This window comes from Crocodylus siamensis, chromosome 1, assembly GCF_052110815.1.
Source record: "Crocodylus siamensis isolate JL-2025a chromosome 1, ASM5211081v1, whole genome shotgun sequence".
Lineage (NCBI taxonomy): Eukaryota > Metazoa > Chordata > Crocodylia > Crocodylidae > Crocodylus > Crocodylus siamensis.
Genome location: NC_143395.1, coordinates 47,986,467 through 48,013,604, shown reverse-complemented (window position 1 = coordinate 48,013,604; position 27,138 = coordinate 47,986,467). Strand labels below are relative to the sequence as shown.

The 27,138-nt window shown below is 43.1% G+C and overlaps 1 protein-coding gene across 3 annotated transcripts in view; it reads left to right on the top strand.

The window, feature by feature from the left end:
* Positions 1 to 27,138, top strand: part of KHDRBS2 (KH RNA binding domain containing, signal transduction associated 2) — a 736,982-nt gene that overhangs the window by 322,184 nt on the left and 387,660 nt on the right. For all 3 annotated transcript variants that reach the window (XM_090034488.1, XM_090034497.1, XM_090034495.1), the window contains exon 4: positions 21,578 to 21,724. In XM_090034488.1, coding sequence (XP_089890614.1) covers positions 21,578 to 21,724 — 147 coding nt within the window. The remainder of the gene's footprint in view (positions 1 to 21,577; positions 21,725 to 27,138) is intronic.

The window sequence follows — 27,138 nt, the reverse complement described above, 5'->3', positions numbered from 1 at the left end:
TCATCTCTTTGGACCTGCTCGAGATGCATCTGTGGATGCATGCCAAGGTGCGGTTGGCCTTCCTAACTGCTTCCCCACACTGCCAGCCCATGTTCATCTTGGAGTCAGTGATGATCCCAAGATCCTTTTCCGCCTCCATGCTGACAAGAGGGGAGTTCCCTAACCTGTAGGTATGGTGCCGGTTGTTCCTCCCGAGGTGCATCACCTTGCACTTGTCTGTGTTGAAACCCATCCTATTCTCATCCGCCCACCCTTGTAACCTGTCTAGGTCTGATTGTAGCCTGTTGCATCCTTCTAGTGTGCCCACGTCCCCCCCACATCTTAGTGTCATCAGCAAATTTGAACAGGGTGCTTTTTACCCCCTCGTCCAAATCACTGATGAAGATGTTGAACAGTGAGGGCTGGTAGGGCTCCAGCTGTTGCTGCTGTGCTCTGCTTGGCAGTCTGTATCTTGTAATTGGTTGATGTGGTGGTGTCAAACAATATTAGGTGCCATTTTCACTGCATAGGATAAAAGACCTGTCTGTACACTCACAACCACAGGGTGCCAGTCCTTAGATCTCCACTAATCACAGGCAAATTCACCTTTTGGCTGGCATGTAGCTGCCAAGGGGCACTTGTTCCCCTTGCCATGGCCTGGTCTATTTAGTGATTTCTAATGTTGTTGCAAATCTGGTTGCAATAAGTCCAACTGTGACCTGAGATTCTAGCCTGTAAAGAGTATTGCCAGTGTCTTATTCATTGTATCTTGTGCTGCATTCTGGTATGCTAGCAAGAAGCACTCTATTGTATTGACTGTTCATGGAAAGAATATTTAAAAGACTGTACAAGTTGTTCAGTTGACCCATTTGTGGCTAGATGGTATGGTGAAGAAGTGAGATCTTGGATGCATTTTTCTCCATATACCCTTGAAATTCATCTGAACTGAATTACAAGCTACTAGAAGTTACAACTTGTTCTGGCAATCCTGTCCCTGCAAATGGACTTAACAGTTTTTCTACTGTCTGTGCTGCTGTAATAGTTTTCATGCAGAATACACAGAACCACCACTAGTGAGCAACACTAGGGACATCATCCCTAAAAATGATCCTGCAAAATAAATATGGAACCAATGCCAAGGAATGGAAAGCAATTCCTACCAGTTTACTGGTGCTGGTTCATTCATCTGTACCAGTGTGGGATGTTTTGCCCAATCACACTGCAGGTCACTGGGATGTACTCCAGCTGAAATAACAATTTTGGTGGATTCATGTTTCTACTAGAAAAGTCTCCTTCACAGGTAAATGAGAGAGTGTAACCAGCCAGAAAGAGGGCCCACCATTCCATATGTGCTGTACTTGTCTGAGACACTCCTTCCATAGGATGGAGAATTGAGACTAAGGGCTGGTGATCAGTTACCAATGTAAACTTTCTTCCAGGTAGATATTGGTTAAATTTCTTCACTCCCCATGAAAGGTCTTTTATCTATCTGTGCATAATTCTGTTCTATTGCTGTAAGTGTGAGAGGAATACATACTCTGTGGCATTTAGTAACATCAACTCTGGTGTGTGAAATAACAGCCCCAATACCATGTGAGGACACATCACATGCTAGTATGATAGGTAAGTGTGGGTTAAAATGAGCAAGCATCCTATCAAATGTCACCAGCTTTTTTGCTTCTAGGATAGTGTTGCCGGCACTAGGTGCCCAAGGGAGGCAACAGTTGGGTTCGTTGCTCGGTGCGCGTCACGCCAATAAACACACTGGGGGGAGAAGTAAACAGAGTTTATTTGAGCTCAAGTAAAAGGCACAGGGAGACTGTATGGTCTCAAATCCTGCATGCCTAGCCCTGCAACAGTGTATATTTATACCCTGGTCATTTTCTGCAGTAGTTTTCCACTAGCTGCCCCCCGCTTTCCCTCCTCCCTTCTCTCTCTGAGCGGTGCCCTTGCATTCTACAGATAACAGTTTCAGCTTCCTACTCATCCTGTTTTCCAGTATTACAGGAGATTACAAAAGTCAAAGAAAGGGTTACAAAGGTTGGGGAAGCGGGGGGGCCCTGGCTCACCTGGGCCTAGAGCAGAGGGGCTTCATCGACACTCGTGGTCTTCCATCCCTCTGAGTTACCTAGGGTTATGCCCAGTGACACCAACAATAGCTTTGACACTCCTGTGACCAAATCTATTTACATTTCATTTACAGCAAACAATTTAAAAGATACAACACCATTGCCAGGTTTGGTACAGATCTACTGTAATAATCAATAACTCATAGAAAAGATCTGAGTTTTTAAACACCTTTTTGTTGTGGGTCTTCTAAAACTGCTTTAATCTTTTGAGATTTGTGTAGGTCTTTGATCTCCATAACATGTCCATGATAAGCAACTGATTTTGAAGAATTAATATGTTGCATGATTTTCTCACAACCTGTATTTTTCTTGATGTTCTAATACTTTCTTCAAATTTCTCTGATGTCCTTGATCCACATTGCTCATTGCCATAGAGCAGGGACAGAGGCAATACCAACACTAATCTAGTACATCAATATAAAACAGTTGGCATATTTATGGCAAGATATCATTTATAATCTTCTAATCTTCTTCTACTTCCAACTGTAAGTAAGCTGCACCAAATCAATTTTGCTAAATCTCTGCCCCCTAATGGCAAGTATTCAATTCAAGGTATTTCTCAGCTTTCAGTATAGGGTTCAAAGTAACCTTACTGCATCACATATTAATCTTTTTTCTTTCTTTCTTTCTTTTTTTTTTACAACTGACACTATAGGCATGCCCCACTCACTCTAGGCTACTTTTGAAAGTATGTCTTCCCTTTAGAGGAAGTCCCATTCTACATCTACTTTGGCATTCAGGTTGTAAAGAACTGGCCAACCTGTGTGAAACATGGCCTGAACATTTTCATTTATCATTATTCTAGCTTTGCTGTATGTTAAAGTTCCTATGTCTTCTTTGAAAACTTCAGAGTCCTGGTGTAATATCCCTTCTAATGCATAAAATCATAGAAGTAGGGTCGGAAGGGACCTTGTAGATCTTCAAGTCCAATCCCCTGCCTGGGCAGGAGAAAAACTGGGCTCAAATGACTCCAGCCAGGTAGGCATCAAGCCTCTTCTTAAAGAACCCCAGGGTGGGAGCCAGCACCACTTCCCTTGGAAGTTGGTTCCAGATCCTAGCCACCCTAACTGTGTTCTTACGGATGTCTAATCTAAACCTACTCTCCAACAACCTATGGCCATTATTCCTTGTTATGCCAGGGGGTGCTACGGGAAACAAGGTCTCTCCCAAACCCTTCTGGTCCCCCCTAGTGAGTTTATAGATGGTCATCAGATCCCCTCTCAGCCTTCTCTTGTGAAGGCTGAACAGGTTCAGGTCCTGCAGTCTTTCATTGTAGCGTCTGCCCTGTTGTCCCCAGATCATGCAGGCGGCCCTCCTCTGGACCCTCTCAATGTTGTCCACATCCCTCCTGAAGTGGGGCGCACAGAAATGGACACAGTACTCCAGCTGTGGCCTGAACAGCGCCGCATAGAGGGGGAGGATCACCTCCTTGGCCCTACTTGAGATGCACCTGTGGATGCACGACAAGGTCCATTTAGCCCTGCCAACCGAGACCTCGCATTGTCAGCCCATGTTCATCTTGGAGTCAATAATGACTCTAAGATCCCTTTCTGCCTCCTTGCTCTCAAGAAAGGAGTTTCCCATCTTATAAGTGTGCTACTCGTTACTACTGCCTAAGTGCAGCACCCTGCACTTGTCAGTATTGAAACGCATCCTGTTTTTGTTAGCCCACACCTGTAACCCATCCAGGTCTTGCTGCAGTTTTTCCCTCCCTACTAGCGTGCTCACCTCACCCCACATTTTGGTATCATCAGCAAATTTAAACAGGTTGCTTTTCACCCTGTCGTCCAAATAGCTGATAAAGAAATTGAACAGCTGGGCTCAAAGACCCAGCCCTGGGGGACTCCGCTGTCCACTTCTCCCCAGGTCGAATATGACCCATCCACCATCACCCTCTGAGTATGACCCTTGAGCCAATCTGCAATCCATCTGACTGTGCAGGCATCAATGCCATAGTCGCCCAATTTTTTAATGAGGATGGGGTGGGAGATGGTGTCAAAGGCCTTGATGAAGTCCAAAAAGACTACATCCACAGCAAAACCTGCATCCAATGCTTTTGTGACCTTATCATAAAAGGCAATTAGGTTGGTCTGACATGAACTGTCCCTAATGAAACCATGCTGGTTGCCCTTGAGCATCATCCCTAAAACTGGCCCATGGCAGATGTGCTCCTTGATAATCTTCTCAAAGAGTTTCCCTAGGATTGAGGTAAGACAGGTTGGTCTATAGTTGCCCAGGTCCTCCTTCCCCCCCTTTTTAAAGAAGGGGGCCATGTTGGCTATCTTCCAATCATCTGGCACCTGGCCCAAGCACCACAAGCACTCGTAAAGCCATGCCAAGGGCCCTGCAATAACTCCTGCTACTCCCTCAACACCTTGGGGTGGAGAGCATCTGGACCCACTGATTTGAACACGTCCAGCCCCCCCAGAAGCTCTGTAACCCGGTCCTCCCCAACCTGAGGTTTGGAGGCATTTCCCTCCAGTCCATCTTGCATCACAGTGGGAAAGTCCCAGTCCCTGCCCAAGAAAACAGAGGTGAAGAATTGGTTAAAGAGGTCTGCTTTCTCCTCTGGTGCAACCACCAGGTTGCCCAGAAGATCTTGCAGGGGCCCCACATTTCCTGGTGCTTTCTTCATCCTCCCTATATATTTGAAAAAGGACTTCTTATTATCTTTGATCTTGGATGGTAGTCCTAGTTCTATGTCCGCCTTAGCTTTCCTGACAGCCCCCCTACAGGCCTGAGCAAAGGAGGTATACTCCTCTTTGGAGATAGCACCCCCCTTCCACCAGATGTACACTGCCTTTTTGGCAATCAGACATTCCTGGACACCCTTGGTGAGCCAGGGCGGCTTTTGGGCACTTTTGTCCCCCTTTCTTCTTGTTGGGATGGTCACCCCTTGGGCCCTGAGTATCATCTCCTTAAGGAACGACCACTCATCTTGGGTACTGAGTTCCCCTGCTCTTGAGAACCCCAGCGCCTCTCCCGTGAATCTCCTCAACACATAGAAGTTGGCCCTCTTGATGTCTAGGGCTACTGCGTTGCTGCAGGCCCTTGACACCCTGCGCTGGATGGTGAATTCCAGCAAGCGATGATCACTATCACCCAGGTGGACAAGAACCTGGAGGCCCCTTACCAGGTCATCGCCTGTGGCCAGGACCAGGTCCAACAGAGCGTTTCCTCTGGTGGTACCGTGCACCTCCGGAATTAAGTGGAGGTCCTGTATCTCAGCTAGGAAGCTCCTGGAATGGTCCAACCTGGCAGACTGTTCCTCCCAGCAGATGTCTGGGTAATTTAAATCACCCATGACAACTACATCCCTTGCCTTAAGTGCCTCCACAAGCTGGCCCAAAAATTCCTGGTCCAGTTCTTTGATTGGGGGGTCTGTAGTAGACTCCCAATGTTAGATCCCTCTCCCCACGGCCCCCTTGTATCTTAACCCAGAAAACTTCAGCTTGCCTCTCCTCTGACCCCATTCTGCTGGCAGAGGATGTGTATTGCTCTTTGACATAGAGCGCCACACCCCCACCTTTCCTTCTTTCTCTATCCTGCCTGTAAAGCCTATAGCCCCTAAAGCTAACTGCCCAGTTGTGGGATGAATCCCACCATGTTTCTGTAAGCCCTATTATGTCTGGGTCTGAAATGGCTATTCTGAGGGTGGGTTCCTCCTGTTTGTTCCCCATACTATGAGCATTGGTATATAACCATTTAAGACCTTGCATAGCTGTGTGTGCCACCCCCCAATTTGGGAGACTGTCTGGACGTCTGTTTCTTACCTGGGCACTGCTTGCATTTGTCACCTAATTGTTGATAAGTGTTTCTGTAAGGACCTTTGAAAGTGCTTGTAACATCTTCATACAATGCCAATCCAGGGGAAATCTCACTTACTTCAGAAATACTGCTCCAGCTGCTCTATATACACAGGTCAGGTCTCCAGGGTCCTATCGTAAGTCTCAGTTGTTCCAGTGTAAGTAGCTGTTTGGGTTCCAACAGATTTCAAGTACCCACAGTTAAAGTACGTTCTTCTTCTAGCGTTAATGCATGCCCTGCTTGTGGGATGCTGTCTTGTCACTAGTTGTTATGCTTTTCCCAGGACCTTCATAAATAAATGATTCCAGCTGCAAGTGTAGGAAAGAGTGCTGCCAAACTGGCAGGTACAAAGTATATTGAAAACTTAAAGCAAAAATATAGATACACTGACATTAGCCAATTCAACAGAAAGTAACAGAAAGTCATTTGAGAATTATACATGTGGAATCAACACATTCACATACCTGACACTTGCTCTCTGAGCTGGGTTAGATAATATTTCCCTACACATTTCATCATTCAGAGAGAATCTTTGTACTCCTTTCTTGTCATGTTGCTGTATAAGGCCTTCATCTTATTGTGCCTTACCTGTATATCTTGTTCTCATATATAACTTTTTAAATGTTATATCCATTACATAGAATTTACCTTTTCTTTATTTAGATTGATCCCAGCAATCCCAGCTGTTTCCAAAACTCAATAGAAAACTTTCATATCTCCTGCCAGTGTCCTCAACTTTTCCTCAACTGTCCCTTTACTTGCTACACTTTCTCATTGACACAAAGAACTTGGCATCTTTTTTGCTCTATAATTGGTACTTTTTTAGTTGGAATTGTTATAAATTGTATTTTAATATGTTATTTACTCAATAATTTAGTCCACATACTCTCTTAGTTAATATCACTGTTTCTGACACTAAATTTCTTTGTCCATCAGTGTCCAAATTTCAATTAGTAAATGGTCCATTTATTTTCAAGCTTATAGTCCATTCATCATCATCTGCAAAAGTGTTCCTACATAAGTGTTCCATTAATAATTCCTCTAAGCTAATTGTGTTGTCATCATCCTCTCTGTTTAGGCTGTGGACCTTGCTTGTGCTTGCAATTTGCAAAATGATAAAAAGTCATTGCCCCTCCATCCATTTCCAAATCCTCAGCATACTTTTAACTTGAATCATTTGCCACAGCATAAATGAGACCATGTGCTAACTTTGTGTTTCAGATTAATTTCTGCTTCAAGTCTCATTTCTTGTAGTGTCTTGGATTCTTATCCTGTTCATAGTGTCAGAGCATTTTCTGCCTTCCATGAGCTTCACTGTGAAATAGGTGATTGCTTTGATATGCAAATTCTACTGACTTTCTCATTACAATGTTACATAATTTGAGTGATAGAATTTGTCACCATACAACTTGATCTCTTACTAGAGATTCCATTTGCCTTTTGAAATTACAAGATTGACTGTTCAGCCTGAGATAATTCACAGTCTCTCCTATGTTTTCACTAGGGCTGTATGAAACACCACCATTTTATTTTGACTTCCATTTTGCCATTTTGATGGGAAAGTGATTTGTTTCAGTGTTTTGTTTCATTTCAAAGCACTGTTGCATTTCGTTTCATAGAAATTGTTTTGCTGTTTCATTTTGCCCATGGGCTATAACGGGGAATCACAAAACTGCCTATAACTTTGTCATTCTTTCCCTTATTTGAATAAAAACAGCAGGAACAGTAGCCCCTGCTGAGGCCACAAAGACTATAAAGTTTCAAGGATATAGGTGCAGGGGTTTCTGGGAAACTGCACCTCAAGCTGCTGACAAGCAAAATTTGTGACGTGATTTTATGTGTGTGTTAAGGTGTGCCGTCACTGGCACTGGGGCCTTTATATGACATGGTAGTGTGCCCCAATGAGGCTTCCTCCTCCCCTACAGCCTCATCCTGGTCCACCACTTTAAATAACAACAAGTAAGTAAACAACACAGTAGCACTAGCGTCTCAGGCAGCTAAACTGTCACAGTCTTCCTTTCCTTTCCTGCAGGAGCTTCTTCTCCAGCAGCTGCCAGAGAACTCTCCCTACCAGCCCAAGCTGTAGCACTTACATGTACCCAGGGCTCTACCTCCTTCTGGTCAGCTGATCGGGGACAGGTGCTAGGGGTGTTCGTCTAAGGACATGGCACTGGCAGACACGGTCCGTTGAGTCAATCTGGTATTTTTTAGTAGACCAACTGACTAGTTAGAGAAATATATCTTAGCAAGGTTTGGGGTTGAAAAACCCTTCATCAGGCTGAGGAAGCACCTGCACTTTGTGTGTGTACTGTTCCTGGATGGAAGGAATATTAAAAAAGCCAGAGGCTGGCACGCAATGCAGGCAAGAAAGCCAGTCAGTGAAAATGAAAATGGAGGCTTCAGGGGATGAGGGACAGGCTGGGGTGTAGGGGGGAAGTAGCAGGTAAAAGTGGAGAGGTACCTGGGGAGTCAGATGTCCAGCAGGTTGTAGTGTGTCAGAATTCCTAAGTCTATCTTGAGTCCTAAGTTTCTGTACTTAGGAGGTTGATGAAGTGCAGTTCATAGGCTCATCTATGAAAAGTGTTTCTTAAATTCATACAAGCACTGAACCTCGCTAACCTCATCACCAGAAGCTGACTTCCTACAGCCCAAAATACACCAAATGGATGCAGGCCATGCCATGACAAGACATGTAAAACCTTCCAATAAAATCTCCAGTATGGAGATATCATCACAATACACTACATATCTCCATCAGGGAACCAAGTGCCCTGATGGAAAATAAATAGGAGACACCAAGCAACAACTGAGCACCAGAATGAGCACACACTGAAAATTTATCAAAGACAACAACAGAACACCACTTGTCTCCAATCTCTTAGGCCTGATCCTCAAAGGGAATTTACAAACCACTTTTCAGAGAGAAGCCTATGAAGTGCATCTCATCAGCCTCCTAGATACAGAAACTCATGGACTCATGGACATTGGAATTCTGACACACTACAACCTGCTGGACATCTGATTCCCCAGGTACATCTCCACTTTTACCTGCTACATCCCCCTACCCCAGCCTATCTCTTACCCCCTGATACCTTAATTTCCATTTTCACTGACTGGTTTTCTTGCTTGCATTGCATGCCAGCCTCTGGCTTCTGCCTCAGTTTCTCCCTTAAACTCTCCTGCCATGACTTTGATTAAAAGATAGAAGATGTTCAGTGTTAATAAAGGGAGATTAAGCACCACAGACCACCCAGCTGATGAATCAGCAGTGCGGATTTATTCAGAGCTAGAGGTTACACAGTAATAATCTCCCCTCTAACTACCTTATTAGCAAGGGAAGTCAATGTAACAAATAAAATCACTCTGAAATCCAAAGAGTGTACCAGATACGTTAGGTCAGCTTTCAATATGGCAGAATCTTTCCTGCCAATCAACCCATTAGTGGAGGTGCATTCTCCGCACCGCCTCATGTCCCAAGCTGGGAGCAGTCCCCATTGCTCCTTCTCTGTCGAACTGCCAGATTGTCTCTCTTCCACACCTTTCTGGTGGTGCAAGCAGCCTGGTGTTGCTTCTGTCTGTTGCATGCTGCCCTGAAGCCCTCTACCTCTGAGTTATCTTCATTGCAGTGATCCCCTGGAGCCCTGCTTCCCCTTTTGGTTCCCCATCTTCTTACTGGTCAGTCATCTTGGGTCCTGCTGTCCTGGGTTCTCCAGGGTTGCCAGTCAAGTTTCCTCTCTTTCTCTCTCAAGATTCTTCCTCCAGTGCCCAGAGGCAAGAGTGTGTTCCCTTGCTGCCAGCTTTATACCAGCCACAGCAAGTTAATTAATTAACCTTCTCCCGGTGTGTGATTCCCTTCACCAGTGCACAATGCCGTCTATGTCTACCCACTCCCATGGCAAATCTAGTAATGGGGTTCCTATCTGAGCCCCTGTTACAATAGACACTGGAATTCTGACATATGACAACATGCCAGACATCTGACTCCTCAGTTACCTCTCCACTTTTACCTGTGCTGCTACATCCCCCTCCCAACCCCACTCCAGCCTGTCCCTCACCCCCTGATGCCTCCATTTCCATTTTCACTGACAGACTTGCTTATCTGCATTGCATGGCAGCCTCTGGCTTCTTTACTATTCCTTCCATCCAGGAACAGCGCACATACCAATTGCAGGTGCTTCCTCAGCCTGATGAAGGGTTTTTCAGCCTGAAAGCTGGAATCCCAGGCAGCTAAGCTGAGCTCACCTGGAGCTTCACAACAGCTCAAACCCATTCCTCCAAGTTCATACTGCCATGGAAGCTCAGGAGGGACATGCCCTTCCCCTGGTGGCTGTTGATGTAGTGAGTGCTGCCTCCAGCTCTGAGAGCAGGCCATTAAATGGTTTTTAAAAAAATGAAAAATGGAAATAGGTGCAGATAGAGTGAAGATGGTGGCACTCACTGTGTCTGCATGTGGAGCTTGGGGAACCCCAGCAGTGGCCAGTTCACTTAGAGGAACACCAGCTGCTCCACCAAACCAGGATCCAAGGAGGTGCAGTGTGGTGTCACTACATCACCAGCAAGGCTGAACACCCTCTCACTTGACACACTGGTCAGTGGACAAGACAGGTGTTCCTGGGCAACCGTGGTCAGATCTGGCCACATATGGCTGTAGCTTGCCCAGTAGGCCAAGGAGTCACACAGCAGTGGCTATACATCCTTTGCAAGATGGGCAGCCACCAAGGGCTGAGTGCTACCTGACTGATGGTGGGGTCTGGTGTCCCTGGACCCCACCAGGGAAGCTATACCCTTGGCCCACATTGGCAGCACCTGTGGTGGAGAAGGAGACTGGCTGGTGGATGGCATGCTGGCACAGGACAGTGGATCCCCCTTTTCCACGTTCCCCCCCACCTCTGCCATTCTGCCTCCATTACTCTCTTCACCAGCACCTCCATCCAGACTGATTCAGGCTTTGGCTTCTGCATATGCTCCCCTTCTTCCATGGGTTACACATGGTGACCAGCGACTACAAAGGATCAAACTATTTGATCCTTTGCAAAGGGGGAAAAAAGAAGGTACCGGATAATGTGGGGCGCCTACAAGACACGCTAGGAAATCTGGCCATCACACCGAATGACAAAGCTAACCTATTTAACAACTTCTTTGCCTCCATTTTCCTAAACAGGTACAGGATCAGCGCCCCCACTGGGACCCCCTCAGGCACCAGGGGAGGCGGATGCAGGCCAAGGGTCAGTGAGGATCTAGTAAGGGAAATTCTGGAGGGAATGGACATATTTAAATCAGCTGGTCCTGATGATCTCCACACCAGAGTGCTGAGGGAATTAGCTGAGCTCATTGCAGGACCCCTGGCACGGCTTTATGAGCACTCGTGGTGTTCTGGTGTGGTGCCAGAGGACTGGAAGAGGGCCAATTTGGTTCCCATCTTCAAAAAAGGAAGGAAGGAGGACCCAGGAAACTACAGGTCTGTTAGTCTTACCTCAATCCTGGGTAAGCTTTTTGAAAGAATTATCCTGGCACATGTCCACAAGGGGCCAGCGGCGGAGGTTATGCTTAAGCACAACACGGGTTCATTAGAGGCAGGCCCTGTCAGATCAACCTAGTGGCCTTCTATGACCAGGTCACAAATTCCTTAGACACAAGGGTAGCAGTGGACGTAGTCTTTCTGGACTTTAGGAAGGCCGTTGACACTGTATCTCACCCCATTCTCATTAAAAAACTAGGGGACTGTGATGTCGACACCCACACAGTCAAATGGGTCGCTAACTGGCTGGAGGGCCGCACCCAGACAGTGGTAGTGGATGGGTCATTTTCGACCTGGAGGGATGTGGGCAGTGGGGTTGCACAGGGTGCATTCCTTGGGCCCGCACTGTTCAACATCTTCATCAGTTACTTGGACGAGGGGGTAAAAAGCACCCTGTTCAAATTCGCTGATGACACTAAGATATGGGGGGATGTGGGAACGCTAGAAGGGAAAAATAGGCTGCAGTCAGAGCTAGACAGGTTACAGGGGTAGGCGGATGAGAATAGGATGGGTTTCAACACTGACAAGTGCAAGGTGATTCACCTGGGGAGAAAGAACCAGCACCATTCCTACACTTTTGATGCCAAGATGAGCATGGGCCAGCAGTGTGGGGATGCAGTCAGGAAGGCCAACCATACCTTGTTGTGCATCCAAAGATGTATCTCGAGCACTTGTGGACCACCAAGATCTGGGAGATGGTATCCCACTCAGCTCTGTTAAGGGAGCTGCTGATTCCAATCTCCCTGAGCAAGGCCACCTCATGGATGGCCTTCTGTTACTCCACCAGCCTCTCAAGTATCAGGTATGTGTAGTTCCACTGAGTCTCCACATCCTGCTTCATTTTGTGCTTGGGATGTTCCGCTCTGCCTGTTTGTCCCTCAGGATCTTGCTCCCCTCGATCCTCTGGTGGAAGTATCTTGCCACCTTCCTGCATTTGGAAATGAACTTCCTAGTGGTGCTGGTGCTGTCACCAGCAGGTCTGTCCCCCTCCAAGGTGTCCCTGACAATGAGGTGCAACTTGTGTGCTACACAGCAGATGGCAACAAAGTTGGCATCATGAATTGCCCTCACCATATTGCCCCATTGTTGGTGACCACAAACCCATGGGTGAGCTCACCCTGCCCAATGAAACACCACTGCAACAGTTCATGGCCCCCATGATATCCATTGCCATGTGGGACTCATGCACCACCTCAGCTTGAAAGAGAGCCCACCAAGAGCCTGACTGGTCTCACCAGTGCCCTATGAGGAAGAAATAAGAGTGATCGCCACCCCAACTGTTCCAGATGTCCAAGGTGAAGTATAAGGCCACCTGCAGACCTGCCTTGTGCAGTTCCTCCCTCAAGTACTCCCTGCATGCCTCATACAGGGAGGGAACCATACTGCTGAAGGTGGTGAGTGCAGGCACTTGGTAGGATTGGGCCACTAGTGCCATGAGCTGCCTGACACTGCTCAACTAAGGAGAAGAGCTGGTCACGCAAAGGAAGCATCTCCCCAATGCTCTGGATGATCTCACTCATCCTTGCAATGTGGCCCTCTTTTTGTCTGCCTTTCCCCCACTGTTCCAGGGTGGCCTGCCTCTGCTTTGGGGGAATGGGGGCTTTTGAGCAAGAGAGGGACTTCCCACTAGTGCCAGGCTGAGGAGGAGCAAGGGCATCCCTGTGGTGCTCATCTGTTTTGTTCCCTTGCCCCAGCTGGTGTTGGCTTGGCAGTGCAGGCAGATAGCATATGTGGGAATAATCTCCCAGCTCAAAATGATACCAGACCACATTACCCGCTTGCTTCTGGGGTGTGGGTGCATGTGCGGATGCTGCCTTTTCCCCCTCCTGAGCAGGAAGAGGCAAAGAAACAGGAGGAGTGGACTCAGCTGAACCTCTTGCCTCCTCACCCTCTACCTCAGCCTCCTCTGAAGTGACTTCTGGGGAAGGAGACCTGGCTCTAGGGGAAACTTGAGGGGTATGGAGCACAAACTCAGATGATTCCCCCTCCTTCCCCAGAATTTCCCTTGCTATGGCACTCAGATCCAGCTCCAGCTCCAGCTTTTCCTCTGGCACTGGAAAGATTAGCATGGGAACTGAAATGGGTGTGGAGGAGACTGTCATGCTGCTGCTGCTGCTTGTTTTCATGGTGGTGGTAGTGGGGGTTACGGCTGGTGCTCTTGGAGGGGATGCAAACTCAAGCACAGTCAGTGGCACTGGCACTGCTCCCCTCTCCTTGCTACTGTAGAACTAGTGGAAGCCTCATGCCTGCTTGTTGTAGCAAAGAGGCTATCTCAGTTTGCGGGGGTAGAGGGGGGACTTACAGCTGTCCCTCTACCCCCTCTTCTCTTCCCTGAAGGCTTTCCAGCATGCTTCATGCTGTGTTTTGTAATGTCTTTGCCTTGGTGTGCTGGAAAATCTGTGTGTTCTTCTGTAATGTAATCTGATTTATGTAAGATATGTAGATAATTGTATATGTATGTGTATTTATATAATGTATGTATGTAATGTATGTGTGTATATATGCATTATGTAATAAATTACATATATAAATATATGTATGTGTTGCTGTATAAATTCTATATTATAATGTGCAATATATGCTGTGCTTTCCTGCAAAGTGAATTAAATGTACACTGTGAGAGAAAGCACAGATTTCTTTTCTGGGGGAAAAGAATCAAAATAGACTAACAAAAAGAAAAAGGGGATTTTGGGGGAGGAATAAATTAAAAGAAATGAATGAACATAATAATAAAATAAAAAGTTATAGAAAGGAAAAGATATTGATGAATCCCACTTGCTAGGCTAGCATGTAGGAAATGAATGATAACCTTTGTTGTCTGACACTAATGAGCTGCTGGAAGACACAGCTCAGTAACTGACCCCAAGGCAGAAAGCAGTTCAAACAATTCTGCTTTTAATGCTGTTTTTCCATCCCTCTCCAGAGCACTGGGATTGTAAGGGACCTCAGAGAAGGATCACAGTCATTGGCCAGCTATACAGCCAATATCAGAGCAGTCCTTCCCTGCTCTTCCTCCTCCCTCTCCTTACTTTCAGTTTCCCTGCAACCAAGCCCAGCTTCAGCTTCAAAACTTGAAACATTTCAAAACTCTCAAAATGTTTCGACTGCCCTTGTTTCATTTCAAGGCTGTTTTGAAGCCTTTTGTTTTGTTTCAATGTCACTGTTTCGAGCTTGAAATGAGTTAAAACAGTGTAGAAACAAAACAACCAGCAAAATTTTGCACAGCCCTATTATTTACTTTTTCTACTCCATTTAAAAATAGGTTATTTGCCTGGTTTTTTTTATAAGTTCATAGATTAATATAAATTAGGGGCTGGAAGGGATCTCATGAGATCATCAGGTCAAGCCCCCCTGCTCTAAGGCAGGAAAGACTGATGAGGTCAGATGACCCCAACAAGGTGTGCATCTAGTTGTCTTCTGAAGATCTTCAGGGAAGGTAACTGTACCACATCTGGGGAGAGTCTGTTCCAGACTCTGGACGCACAAACCATAAAGAAGTTTTTCCTTATGTCTAATTTGAAGTGATCTTCTATTAGTTTATGACCATTATTCCTAGTCTTCCCCTGGGGTGCCTTGATGAACTGATATTCTCTTAGCCCCTGATGTTTGCCCATTATATACTTAAAGGCTGCCACTAAGTCCCCCCTGAGTCTTCTCTTTTCCAGGCTGAACAGTCCCATTTCCTTCAGCCTCTCCTCATATGGTCTGTTCTCCAGACCTCTAATCATTCGTGTGGCCTTCCTTTGGACTCTTTCCAGCTTCTCTACGTTGCTTTTGAAGTGTGGTGCCCAGTACTGGACGTAGTACTCCAGATGCAGCCTCACCAATGCTGAGTAGAGTGACATCCTTAGTCATTCTTGTGATGCATCAGTTGATGCATGCCTGAGTGTTGTTTGCTTTGCCACCGATAGCATCGCACTGGTGACCCATGTTTATTTTGTGCTCTTTCAGTTGTGGTGCTGGCTAGTGTAGCACCACCAAACCTGTAAGTAGGTTATGGTTTATATCTCTCCAGATGGAGCACTTTACATTTCTTGGTGTTAAACATCATCAGGTTTAGATCTGCCCACTTTACAAGCCTTTCGAGGTCAGTCTGTATCCTCAGCCTGTCTTCCAGCACAACCACACTCCCCCATAACTTGGTGTCATCTGGGAACTTTGCCAATACACCTTCCACACCCATATCCAAACTACTGATGAAAATGTTGAAAAGCACTGGTCTGAGTACTGAGCCTTGAGGGACACCACTTGTAACCTTTTGCCACGTCAACTCAGTTTGGTCTATTAACACTCTCTGGATCTGACTTTAGAGCCAGTTTCCCAGCCACTGGACCATTAAGTTGTTGAGGCCGCAATTTCTCAATTGAAAAATGAGGACATTGTAGGAGACAAAGTCAAAGGCCTTTTTGAAATCCAAGTATATGACATCAATCTCCTTTTTTATGTTACACAGAGTCAAGTATTCAAGTTTTTGTAGATCATTTTCAGTGTTAGACTCCATTGTTTGAGTTGACTGAAAATTATTTTTAAAAATATCAAGTGCTTCAGAAATTTTCTAGTGGCAGGAATAAAGCTACCTTTTGACTGCCTTCCTTTTTTGCTGTCACCTGTGAAATGCCAAAAGAGCACTAAAATGAAACAAATGTTATTCCTTCTCCTATGTCTTCCACATTTATAGAAAGTTTCAAGACTGGTAGGACTTCAAAATGCCGTTCTTTCACTTAGTGTATATTCTTAGTTCATTTCACTCCCATGGGCACATCTACATGAGACGCTACTGCCCAGATCTGATGTGCAGTTCTCACAATCACACTTACTACCATGCTACATGCGTAAGGCAAAAATGGGATAATGAGATTAAGCATCAGATCCCATTACCTATATTGCTCATTCATGGTATCTTGGGATCAGGATGGAGCTCACAGATTTGCATGTCATAGAAACTACTTCATGAAATGGCAGTCTTCATCAGAGGACTTCTGGTTGATTTCAGTTGTCCTTGGGAATAGAAGATGTCAGAAAATATTCCTGGAATTATCCATGATAATGTCTAAACAGCTAAGTTCTACAAAGACATGATAAATAAAAATGTACAGCCACTGCATTAATGTATATTCACTGAAGATCTTAATCAATATGAAGAAGAAAGATTAACCTTTTTGTTTGTAAACATCAGTTATATGAGGAAGAGGATAGTCATGTGAGTTAACGTAACTGTGATGCAAAGGATGTCTGACAATTGCCTTGCTTTTAAATAGGAATATGCAAAGCTTTGTATGCTGATTCAATTTGGAGGAGATTTGGCCCAATTCAGTGGCCAAATCTCCAAATCCAAATTAAATTGTGAGACCAATAAAAAGGTCTGAATCAATTTGAAACTCTCTGAATTGATTTGGAAAAGATTTGGAAAACTTTGGAGAGATTAGATTCGGGCATTCCTTGCTCACTGCTCCAGGGAGCTAAACCTGAACTCTGTACTGGTAAGTAGGGGGCAGGGGACAGAGGCTGGAGGAGGGGGAAGGTGACCATGGGGGGACTTCTAACAGGCCCCATCCCCTGCCTGCTCCCCCAGCCCCCTAAGTGCCCCCTCACCCCTGCCTGCTCTCCCAACCCTGTCAATGGTGCCCCACCTGGCCCAGCATCCTGGCTCTTAAAATAAGTAAAAAGCCCCACACTTACTGGCTCCTGCCAAATGGGGAGGCAATCCCTGCTGCCCTTCCACTGCTGCATGGTCCATGGGAGGGGTCTGCCATAAGACCTCCCAGTTGCCCAGCCCTGTTGATAGCTTGCCCTCTCAGCCCCAGCATCTCCACTCTTTAAAAAAAAAAAAGCCCTGCACTCACTGGATGCTGCAGTGGCCATTGGGGGTTTGGGGGGCTCGTGGCAGAGCTCCCCATGCAGCATGGGGCAGTGGGGGGCAGCAGGGATCGTCCCCCTACCTGGCAGGAGCTGGTGACGCCGGGGCTAAAAAAAAACAAAGTTTTGAGACACTGGGGCTGGGCAGGACAGCCATTGACTAGGTTGGGAGAGCGGACAAGGCATAAGAGCTTGTGGCAGAGCCCCCTACGCAATGCAGGACAATGGGGAGCAGCAGGGATGCCCCTCCCCCCCACCACCTGGCAGCAGCCAATGAGTGCAGGGCTTTATTTTTAAAGAGCCAGGGCACTAGGGCCAGGCAGGGCAGCCATTGATGGGGCTGGGAGAGTAGGTAGGGGAGGGGCCTGTTTGATTCAGAGATTCAGCCAATTCAGTGGCGGCTGAATCTCTGAATCAGATTCAGTCAGATCAATTTGATACAGTGATTGGAATGACTGAATTGAATCACTGCCCCCGAATTGGCCAAATCTGAAGTGAATACTAGCTTTACACAGGCCTACTTTTAACCCCTGAAAAGAAATGTGATTGAGATTTTTTGTGTCTCTGAGTCAGAATTGAACAGCAGGCATAACAAGATGCTTGAGCAACCTGGGTGGCAGCCACACATGGTACAGCATGGCTGCACTGCTGCACTCACTGCTGCTGGCAAGTTAACAGCACAGCTACTGCTATTTTATTTCCCCTCCCCTCTCCAACCCCAGTGTTGGCACCCAAGCTGGTTAGCCTGGCTGCCCTGCCTTTCTTATGCTATGTTGAATAGATTTTAAATTAGGAAGTTTTAGCAAGATAGCCACACGAATGAGTTTCAGGAAGGGTAATGTCTGTTCCCTTCCTTACTGCCCATGGATTTGCAGGTGTTGAATATTGATATGAGGGGATTTTTACTTAATTTTAAAGATTGAATATTGTGGCAAGCAGTGTATATGCATATCCTGAGATGTTTTTAATGAGTACATGAGTACATTATAAACTGAAAATCAGACCTTAAAAAATAAATGGTGAGGTTAATGTTTGTGAATTCCTTAATACTTGCAAGCTCCACAAGGCTAGTGAAGAACTTTTATAACTCCATTAGGCTTTGAAATTCTAAGATGTTTACATTTCTATAATGCATAAAGCCAGTATTATATGCTCAGTGTTCTCACAATAGTCTCATTCTCTTAAGATTTTTTTCCAGCATTCATGAATATAGGATATTTAAATTCTGAGCTATATTTTTAAAAAGTTTAGCTGACTTTTCCAAAAAACCTCAGACTAATCTCTGTTTGTGTAGAGATTTGACTCAGAGAAAAAAAGCATGTTAATAATATTTCTTACTGCAGTGATATAGACATTTCTGATTTTTAAGCTCATTAAAAACATGAAATAATTACATGTGTTACAACCACAACTATGGAGTTGCTACTGCAGCACTGGATTGAAGTTAGAAAAAATCAAATAGGAAATGAGATACAAATTCCTACCAGTAAAAGTAATCATTGCAACAAGTTACCAAGGAAAATGATGAAGTCATCATCACATGAAGTCCCTAAAATGGTATTGGATGCCTTTCTAAAATATATGCTGTTTAGCCACACATATTGAACTCAGTAGCATATACTTACATAATAAGGTGATTATTCCTTCCAAAAAGGAATTACTGAGTAAAACACTATGCTCTGTATCCTCAAGGAGGTCAGAATAGATGATTTAGGTGGTTTCTTCTGGCTTTAAAATTTTAACTCTATAATCTTGATGAATTTAGATCTAGAAATGTCCTTGCTCTACTTAGAATTAATAAAAGTAGGTCATTTTCATGTTCATGTAATTAAAAGTCAACAGAATAGATTTTTCTTAACTTTAATGAGACTTGTATTGCATCAGGGTTGAGATTTATGCAGTAGGAGTTTATAACTTCCATGAAGCATCAAAAAAGACTAGGGTAGGACTTGTGTTGAGCAGGAGCATAATCATATATGGGATCACATGGATGCTGTAACTTCTTGAAAACAATGTGTGTAGCTGATAACTACTGTTTATGGGTATATTTACAGCAAAAAATTCCATTAACATATTCCATAAGGTTCTCTTGATAATCATGTATTCTCTTAATGTGGAACTTGGTGTGTATATAAACTTTAGGCAGAGAGAAGGTTTTATAAAGTTTCAGGAAGTATTTTTCCCAACTCTGGGTTGAGGTCTGTCTATGTGAGCTAGCAAAAATGTCTATTATTTGAATTACTCAATATGAAATATTCTAAAAAACAAAGGCTGTAGAAGTAGGGAGCCTGGCAGCTCTATGCTTCAGAGACTAAGAGGCAGAGAAAAGTTCTTGAACCAAGGTTTGCATTAATTGATGTAAAAATATTTGGTGTTGTCTAATTTGCCTGAAATTTGAAGCAAGTATGTAAGAAAAATTAAGATACAACCTGTACCTAGGGAAGATGCACAGTGACAATCTTCTCCATGTTGTCCCTATGAGTTTACTATTTGGAAACAGCTTCTGGATAGGGAAAATAGGAAGACTGTCAGTGTATTGGGGGAGAAGGGCCTGAAATTAAGAAACCTATAGTTTCTAAGTGTGTTGATGAAACAATAAATATTACCATGCTATCAGCATATCTCAAACGTGACATGGAAAAGAAATGTAGCAGTAAATCATATGACTAATGTATACATCCATTTATGTACCCATCTATTTTTTATTAGGCCAGCTGTGTAAAGGCTGATAAATATAGTGATTCAGATTTTTTGCCCTTGTCTTCATTTGGAAAATAAATGGATTCAGTGACATTGTGCTTGTTTATTCTCTCTTTGGGATCAGACCGAGAAATATGAATGAAACTTGGAACAATTACTGTTATAACATTTTGTTTTACCAAACTCTAATTTGTTAAGAATTCTTCATATTAAATTATTGTATGGGCTGTGATAAAATTTTTGTTCCAGTACACTGAAATGCAGTGTAACATCTCCTTATAAACTGTTTTATGCACTTGTCAATGGATGCATCCACATGTGCACTTCATTGTAGAATAGATTAATTAGCTCCACAGTAAAGCATCATAGTCTACACATGCACTGGTAGTAGGGCAAAGTAAATTAATTAACTCTGTTGTAAGATAGTACTGTTGGGTGCAAATTGCACCCAGGCAGCCCAGTTAGCTGGAGCCAGAACCCTGCCTCCTGCCAGCCCCTCCATTGCCTGATGCCACCACCCAGAACCTGGGGCTGACACCTGTGCCCTCTGCCATCCCAGGGCTGCTCTGCTCCAGCTCTATTTGCTGCAGTCCCAGGCTCATGTGTAGACACTGCACCTAGGAGCAGTTAGCTCTGGCTCAAACTGTTCTGGAGTTTATTGCATTACATTAATTTCACATGTAGATGTATCCAGTGATATCTCTGTTTAAAACTATAAAGATCAAGTACTTCAAAAAAAATAGTTCGTCAACAGAAAATAAAGATTAAAGAGTGATTAAGGGGTACAGGTTGTAGCTATGTTGGTCTAAGGACATAAGCAAACAAGGTTATTTGGGTAAATCCAATATCTTTTATGAGACCAACTCAAATAGATGTAAAAATTCTTCTTAGCAAGCTCTTGGGAACAAACGCCCTTCATCAGGCTAAGGAAGCATCTGCAAATGGTCTGTGCTCTTCCTGGATGGAATGGTAAAGCACTTAGTTTTCCAACAATTTGAGTTATTCTGGTAAACAATATAGGATTTACCCAAAGAACCTTGTCTGCAAAGATTAATTAAGTGATATTTACAATGGTACACAGGAAGTCTATGGCAGAGCTAGAAATGAAATTCTGACTACCTGATTTCAAGTGAAGGCTTTTATTGTAAGGGCTATCCTTTTCCTTAATGATACCATGTCATTTTCATTAAAAAATGGAGCATGGTCTAGGTGGAAATCAATACACAATTCAAATGAATAAAAAGTAAAATTCTGGGTGGAAACATCTTAGTACAGAGAAAGTTCATGCCAGTTCGCTCTCTCTTGCATATATTTTTGTATTATTGGGTTAATGATATTTCAATTTTTGGTTTTGAAGTATTTCGCATTTTTCTCTGCTATGATTAAAGTTGGTTGTAGATAATTATGCTGGTTTTATCACTCAGACACTCAAAAGTGATTTTTAAATTTTAAGTGGCTTTTACTAGAATTTTATTTTTCTAACAATTTGGAAGTCTGCTTAAATATGTCCTTTGTCATTTTCACTGTAAATGTTAAACTAATGCAAAATGAGTAGATTCTTATTTTTATAAATAACGTTTTTTCACAGGAAGAAGAGCTAAGGAAAAGTGGGGAAGCCAAGTATGCACATTTGAGTGATGAGCTTCATGTATTAATTGAAGTGTTTGCTCCACCTGGGGAAGCTTATTCACGTATGAGTCATGCCTTGGAAGAGATTAAAAAATTCCTAGTTCCAGTAAGTGGTCTATGGCATATTTGTGTGTGTGTATAGTTCTGCTGCCTTGGAGATAGTCATTCTTTAAGAGCCTACCAGTTTGAGAAATAACACGATCTTCCAAAGAGCCATCTTAAGCGATACCGAACAATCTGCTGTTACATGTAAATTCTCTGAAACACTGTCTGTGTTTTTTAGGGTTGTAGGCCATGGACAGCAATATAGAAATAGCTTTGAGTCTATAGGAAGATGTATAATCGTGGTGTATTTATACTAGCATTTTGATTGTTGACTATAATTTATCCCAATATCTTCCTCTAAGCAAATATAAATTGTATCTGACATGAAAAATGCATGTTTTTCAGATTTCATGCTCATATTTATGCTCCATTTAAATTTTGCTGTCACTCAGAAATCTAATTCTGACTAATTTCTGAATTTAGAGAACCATTGTTATTTAGGAAAACACTTAAACACATACTTAACTGCTTTTTAAAAATGGAAACAAAAACCCTAGAATACCATAGAATAGGACAGATTAGAGAGGAAACCCCTTTTTCAATTATATATGTCCATTTGTGATTTACACTGCGCTCCATTACAGAAATGGAGACATGCAGCCATCTTCCTATTCATATAATGGGGGTCCTTACATGTCCAGATTGGATAATAGAATTGGTCCATTTCAACTGGGTAACTAAGAGTTAGTTTTAAGCTGCATTTTGGTCATGCACTAGCTGAAATAGAATTCTGCTCTATATGTTTCCCTGGGTGCAATAAGGTCACAATCTTAAAACAAGACACATGCCTTTGCCCTTGCTAGCCCAAAAAGACATATATATCCTGAAAATAGAATAGGATCAGGGTCATTTGTATCTATTTTTTCATCCCATATTTCTAGAACAGAACCATAGACTAAAATTAAGTGATCTTGTAAGAATTTATGAAAAGTGATAGTTTTTCACTGATACAATACCTGTTTCAAGACATTCAACTGGGGAGGAGGGGCAAAAAAATTTCAAGGTAAATCAACAAAGCAATAAAAAGGTTGACAATATCATATAGAATGACAGCTTGGCTGCAAGTAAATGATGTGGACATGCCAAGCCCAATGGTAGCATGTGTTTTTTATAATTAAACAATAAGTTCCTGAAAATCAGGAAATATTAAGGTTATCCAGTATTTCCATTCTAAGCCTCATTTTCAGTTGTTCATGACTTTGCCAATTTTAACTTTAAACTACAATTTCCCATGCTGGGTGTATGTCAGTCTGAATATATTTTTTGGCAAAATTTCAGCTAAAATAATTCAACCATTTCCAAGAAGGCAGATCCAGGACAGCATTTACCCACCTCCGCTGGTAAAATTATTCTTTCTCTTTCTGCAATCCCATCATATGCCAGCTAGCTTCTATAATAACAAAGGCTGGGGTCCTAGGGAATCAGTGTCCTTCACTACACAGTCCTCCTTCATCCCAAGAGAAGGGTTTTGTGGAAAAAATAGTAAAGACTATATTGTATTGTGTACAGATAAGGGGGAAGAAGATAAATTAGTAAACTTTATTTCTGATATTTTCTAATTTCTTGAGATTCCAAACTTAATAATTATCTTTTAATATAGTAACTTACTCTCTAGGAGGAAAATACTACAGCTACATTAACAGGTGCCATGTTGAGTAGTAGCATATAGGGGTGTGCAAAGCAGGCCCTTTTGGATTCAGATTCAGCCCAAATCAGGGACAGTAACTTGATTAGTTGATTTTGATCACTGTCCCTGATTCAATTTAGCTGAATCTATTCAGACATAGACACAGCTTTAAAAGTTTTATCTACATACCTCGAGGTTCCAGCATGGCTTGTAAATGCCGCGATGCTGGGGTGTCCCACAGGAGTGTGGGGGAGTCCTCCACTTGCTCAGCAGTGAACCTGGAAGTAGCATGGAAGTACCTCCAGTCCACTTCTGGATCCACCAGGGAGCATGCTGGGGAGCCCCCCACATTCCCTCCCCCTGGCTTGGTGATCAGCTGCAGGGGAACCCTAGGTGCCCCACCCCAGACCCAGGAGGCACCGGTTGCCAAGTTGGAGGGAACCCCGTGAATGCTCCACAGTGGACCCAGAAGTGGACCATAAGTGCTTCTGGTCCACTTCCAGGTCTGCTGCTGACCACGCTGGGGAGCCCCCACACTCCTGTGGAATGCTCCATGCACCCCAGCATTGCAGCATGCATGAGCTGCCTACTCCCTAGAGTTGTGTAGAAAAAGCATTTCAAGCTATCTCTGTGTCCGAATCTCTGAATCTTTCTGAATCTCTCCAAATCAATTTGGATGGTTCCAATTTGATTCAGAGAGATTAGAGGGTCCTCTGAGTCAATTCAAATTCAGAGATTTGGCCACGAAATTGGGCCAAATCCCCACTGAACTGAATCAGGGACTGAAGCTTTGCACAGCCCTGGTAGTATACTGCCCCATTAAACCAATGTGAGAAAGGTTCTGAGAATCTAATGCAGTAATAAGCAATGTCTGGGCTTTATATAGAAAATAATGTTTTTTCTTGTACACACCATGAAAAAAATAAGTGAAAAAATCATAACACCTGAGCAGTAATAATTTTCATCTCTGTCTCCTTTTTTATAAATGCCCATTATCTGTTCTGCTCCTCCTAAATATCTCTGTCTTGGGGGAACAAGGAAAGAAAAATACCATGGTTAGGATAATGTATTTGACTTTGGTTAAATACTTCATTAAATATTCAATTTTTAACAGGTTGATATTTTGATGCTGTATTTACTTGTTAATAAGGTATTTATACTTGTTTTACAGTAACAATAATCACCTTAAACAAATAATGACCATACTTATTATGACTTGTTTGGTAGTTGTATCTCCTTTCTGGGTTTTTTTTAATTATTATTTTAAAACGAACAAAGCATTTATTAACTGGCTGATAACAACCTGGTTTAAGGGTTTTATGCTCTAATAGACAATTTCAATTTTGTTTCCTGTTTAAGGTATCTCTTTATTTTTTTATGATGGTGTATTTTTTATAAATCCTAATTTATTGTGTCAGGAACACATACAATTTCATTAGAGGATAGAAAGCAAAAGAACGTAACACTTTTATTTATATCAAAGCAGGTATCTAATAAAATTTACAAATGAGTTTTCACCTCCTTTATGTTATTTTTTCCTTTAATCATGTCAAATATAAGTGGAATATTGTCCTTATAGTGATTATATTGACTCATAGCTTCACTAATATGGAAAAAAACAATTGTTTATTTACTGTAAGGTTTTAATGAGACTTTAGGTAAATGTTAAGAAACTATAACAAAGAGAAAGAAAACCAATCCTTGGTGGAGTTTGGGAAAATAGAGAATTAAAAAGTTTCTATTTATTCACTGAACCAAAATTATAATAAGCACTTTCTTCTGTAAAGTAGCTTCTTCCTTTTCACCTTCAGTCTGGCCCAAGGAGAGTATGAAAATTTTCAGTAACCAAAATTGTATTGAATATTGCAAATTCTAGTTCATACTGAAGTAAAAAGTAATTCTGCCTCAGGTAGTGTTCTGGGATCTCTCCAATAGAAATTTAAATTAATTATAATACCATATAATATCTGTAGCTTTCATTAATTTAGTGACTGACAAGTTTTTAAAACCAAGGCACTTTGATGTAAACTGGTATAACTGATCAGAAACTGGTTCAAATGTGTAACACAACATGTTGGCTCTGGATTTAGGACCCAGATGCCTTGTCCCTCAGACCAACCATGACCTCTCCCTTCAATAATAGGCAAATGTACTGATACACAGGGGTAATAGAAAAAGCCACAATGCAAGCAATTAAATAATTCTATATATCTGCCAATCCTAGGGCTGTTGCCAGAGTCAAGCAGCATATCTCCAGGACACAGGCTTCACTCTGAAGGCCCTCTATTAGGTGCCAGATGACAGCAACCTGGAGGTGGGATGCTGAAGCCCATCCCCCAGTGGGGTGGATGAGATGGGAAGTGGTGTGCCCTTTGTCCATGGTGACCTTGGGGACCCCTCCTGGGGGATGAGGATGGTAACGGGAACCCCTCTCAGGGACCCTCTTGGGAACCCAGGCCCTTTGTTACTTTCAAGTCTTTGCTTTTGTATTCTCCTTCCCTCCTGATAACTCCTGATGACTCATCATCTGTGGCTATCACTGATTGGTCTCTCTGTGTTCATTAGACTGCCCATGTTCTGTTTCACCAGCATACTCCGTCATCACATGCACATCCCTGCGAAACAGGAATTTCAGTGCCCCCTCTTTGGTCTTGAGAACTAGTGCCTCTTTATTTCATGTTATGGAAGTGTGGTACATGCCCCCAGTTTCTCAGACTGTGTTCTTGTTTGTTACACAACCTGTCTGTTTCGGAAGGCTGAGAAAGCAGTGTGTGAGACACCCAGGCTTTTAGAAATTAATTAGCCCCTGCTGCCCATCCTGAACCATTCTAGTGCATATATACACACATACACAAACACATACACACACACCCCTATAAGCCAGTTCCCCAAAACCAAACCTCTAAATACCATTTTCAAGCCATCAAAAAAAAATTTGGTGCACATAAACTGCCTTCAAAATGGCTCAAACCAGTTTAAGATAAACCTGGTTGGATACAGTATCAAACTGAACTGACTTAGATAAATAGGTTTATGGAACTTTGGATCCCCTCCAGATTCAAGTTAAGTCACAGTCCCCCAGCATCCCAGGATGCTTTGCATCTCCCCCAAAAAACCTTCTTTTAGGATGGGCATGCTAACCTTGACCCAAGCTGTCTGCTCCAGTAGAGCAGGGAGGCATGCTCAAGCACTTCCTGGATTCTGGCCACATGTGGCTGCATTTCTACAATCAAAAGTGTATGTCTGTTCACTTGCTTATCAGTTCAACCTACTCAGGTTACACTAACCTGCAAAGATTGAATCAATTCAGCTTCAGATTTTTTGACTGTCTATACTTAGCTAAGGACTACCTTCCATTAGATTGAAACCAGTATGTGACTGGAAGATCACCTATATAGGAAAAATATTCTGGCCTTCTTCAAACTTTCAATAACTGATAAATAATGTTTATTTTGCTACCAATCTCAGGGGATCATAACATTCCTTCTGTTTTTGTACTACCTGACTGACTAGATTTTCTGTGCAGTTACTTCAGGAGAATAATTCTCCAGTAAGATTTGATTTGAACACTCAAAGATTTTATTTGAACACTGTGTAAGAGACTAATATAATGGATATGTAACTGGTCAGAACATAGAACTAGAAAGGGCCTCCTGGGCCATCAAGTCCGGGCCTCCTGGTCCCTTGTATTAGAAGGAAATCATTTACCTAAGGAAGACCCAAAATAGCTACTTTACACCTTCAGGTGTAACTACAAGGCGTGGTTTCTGAAACACTAACAAAACCTA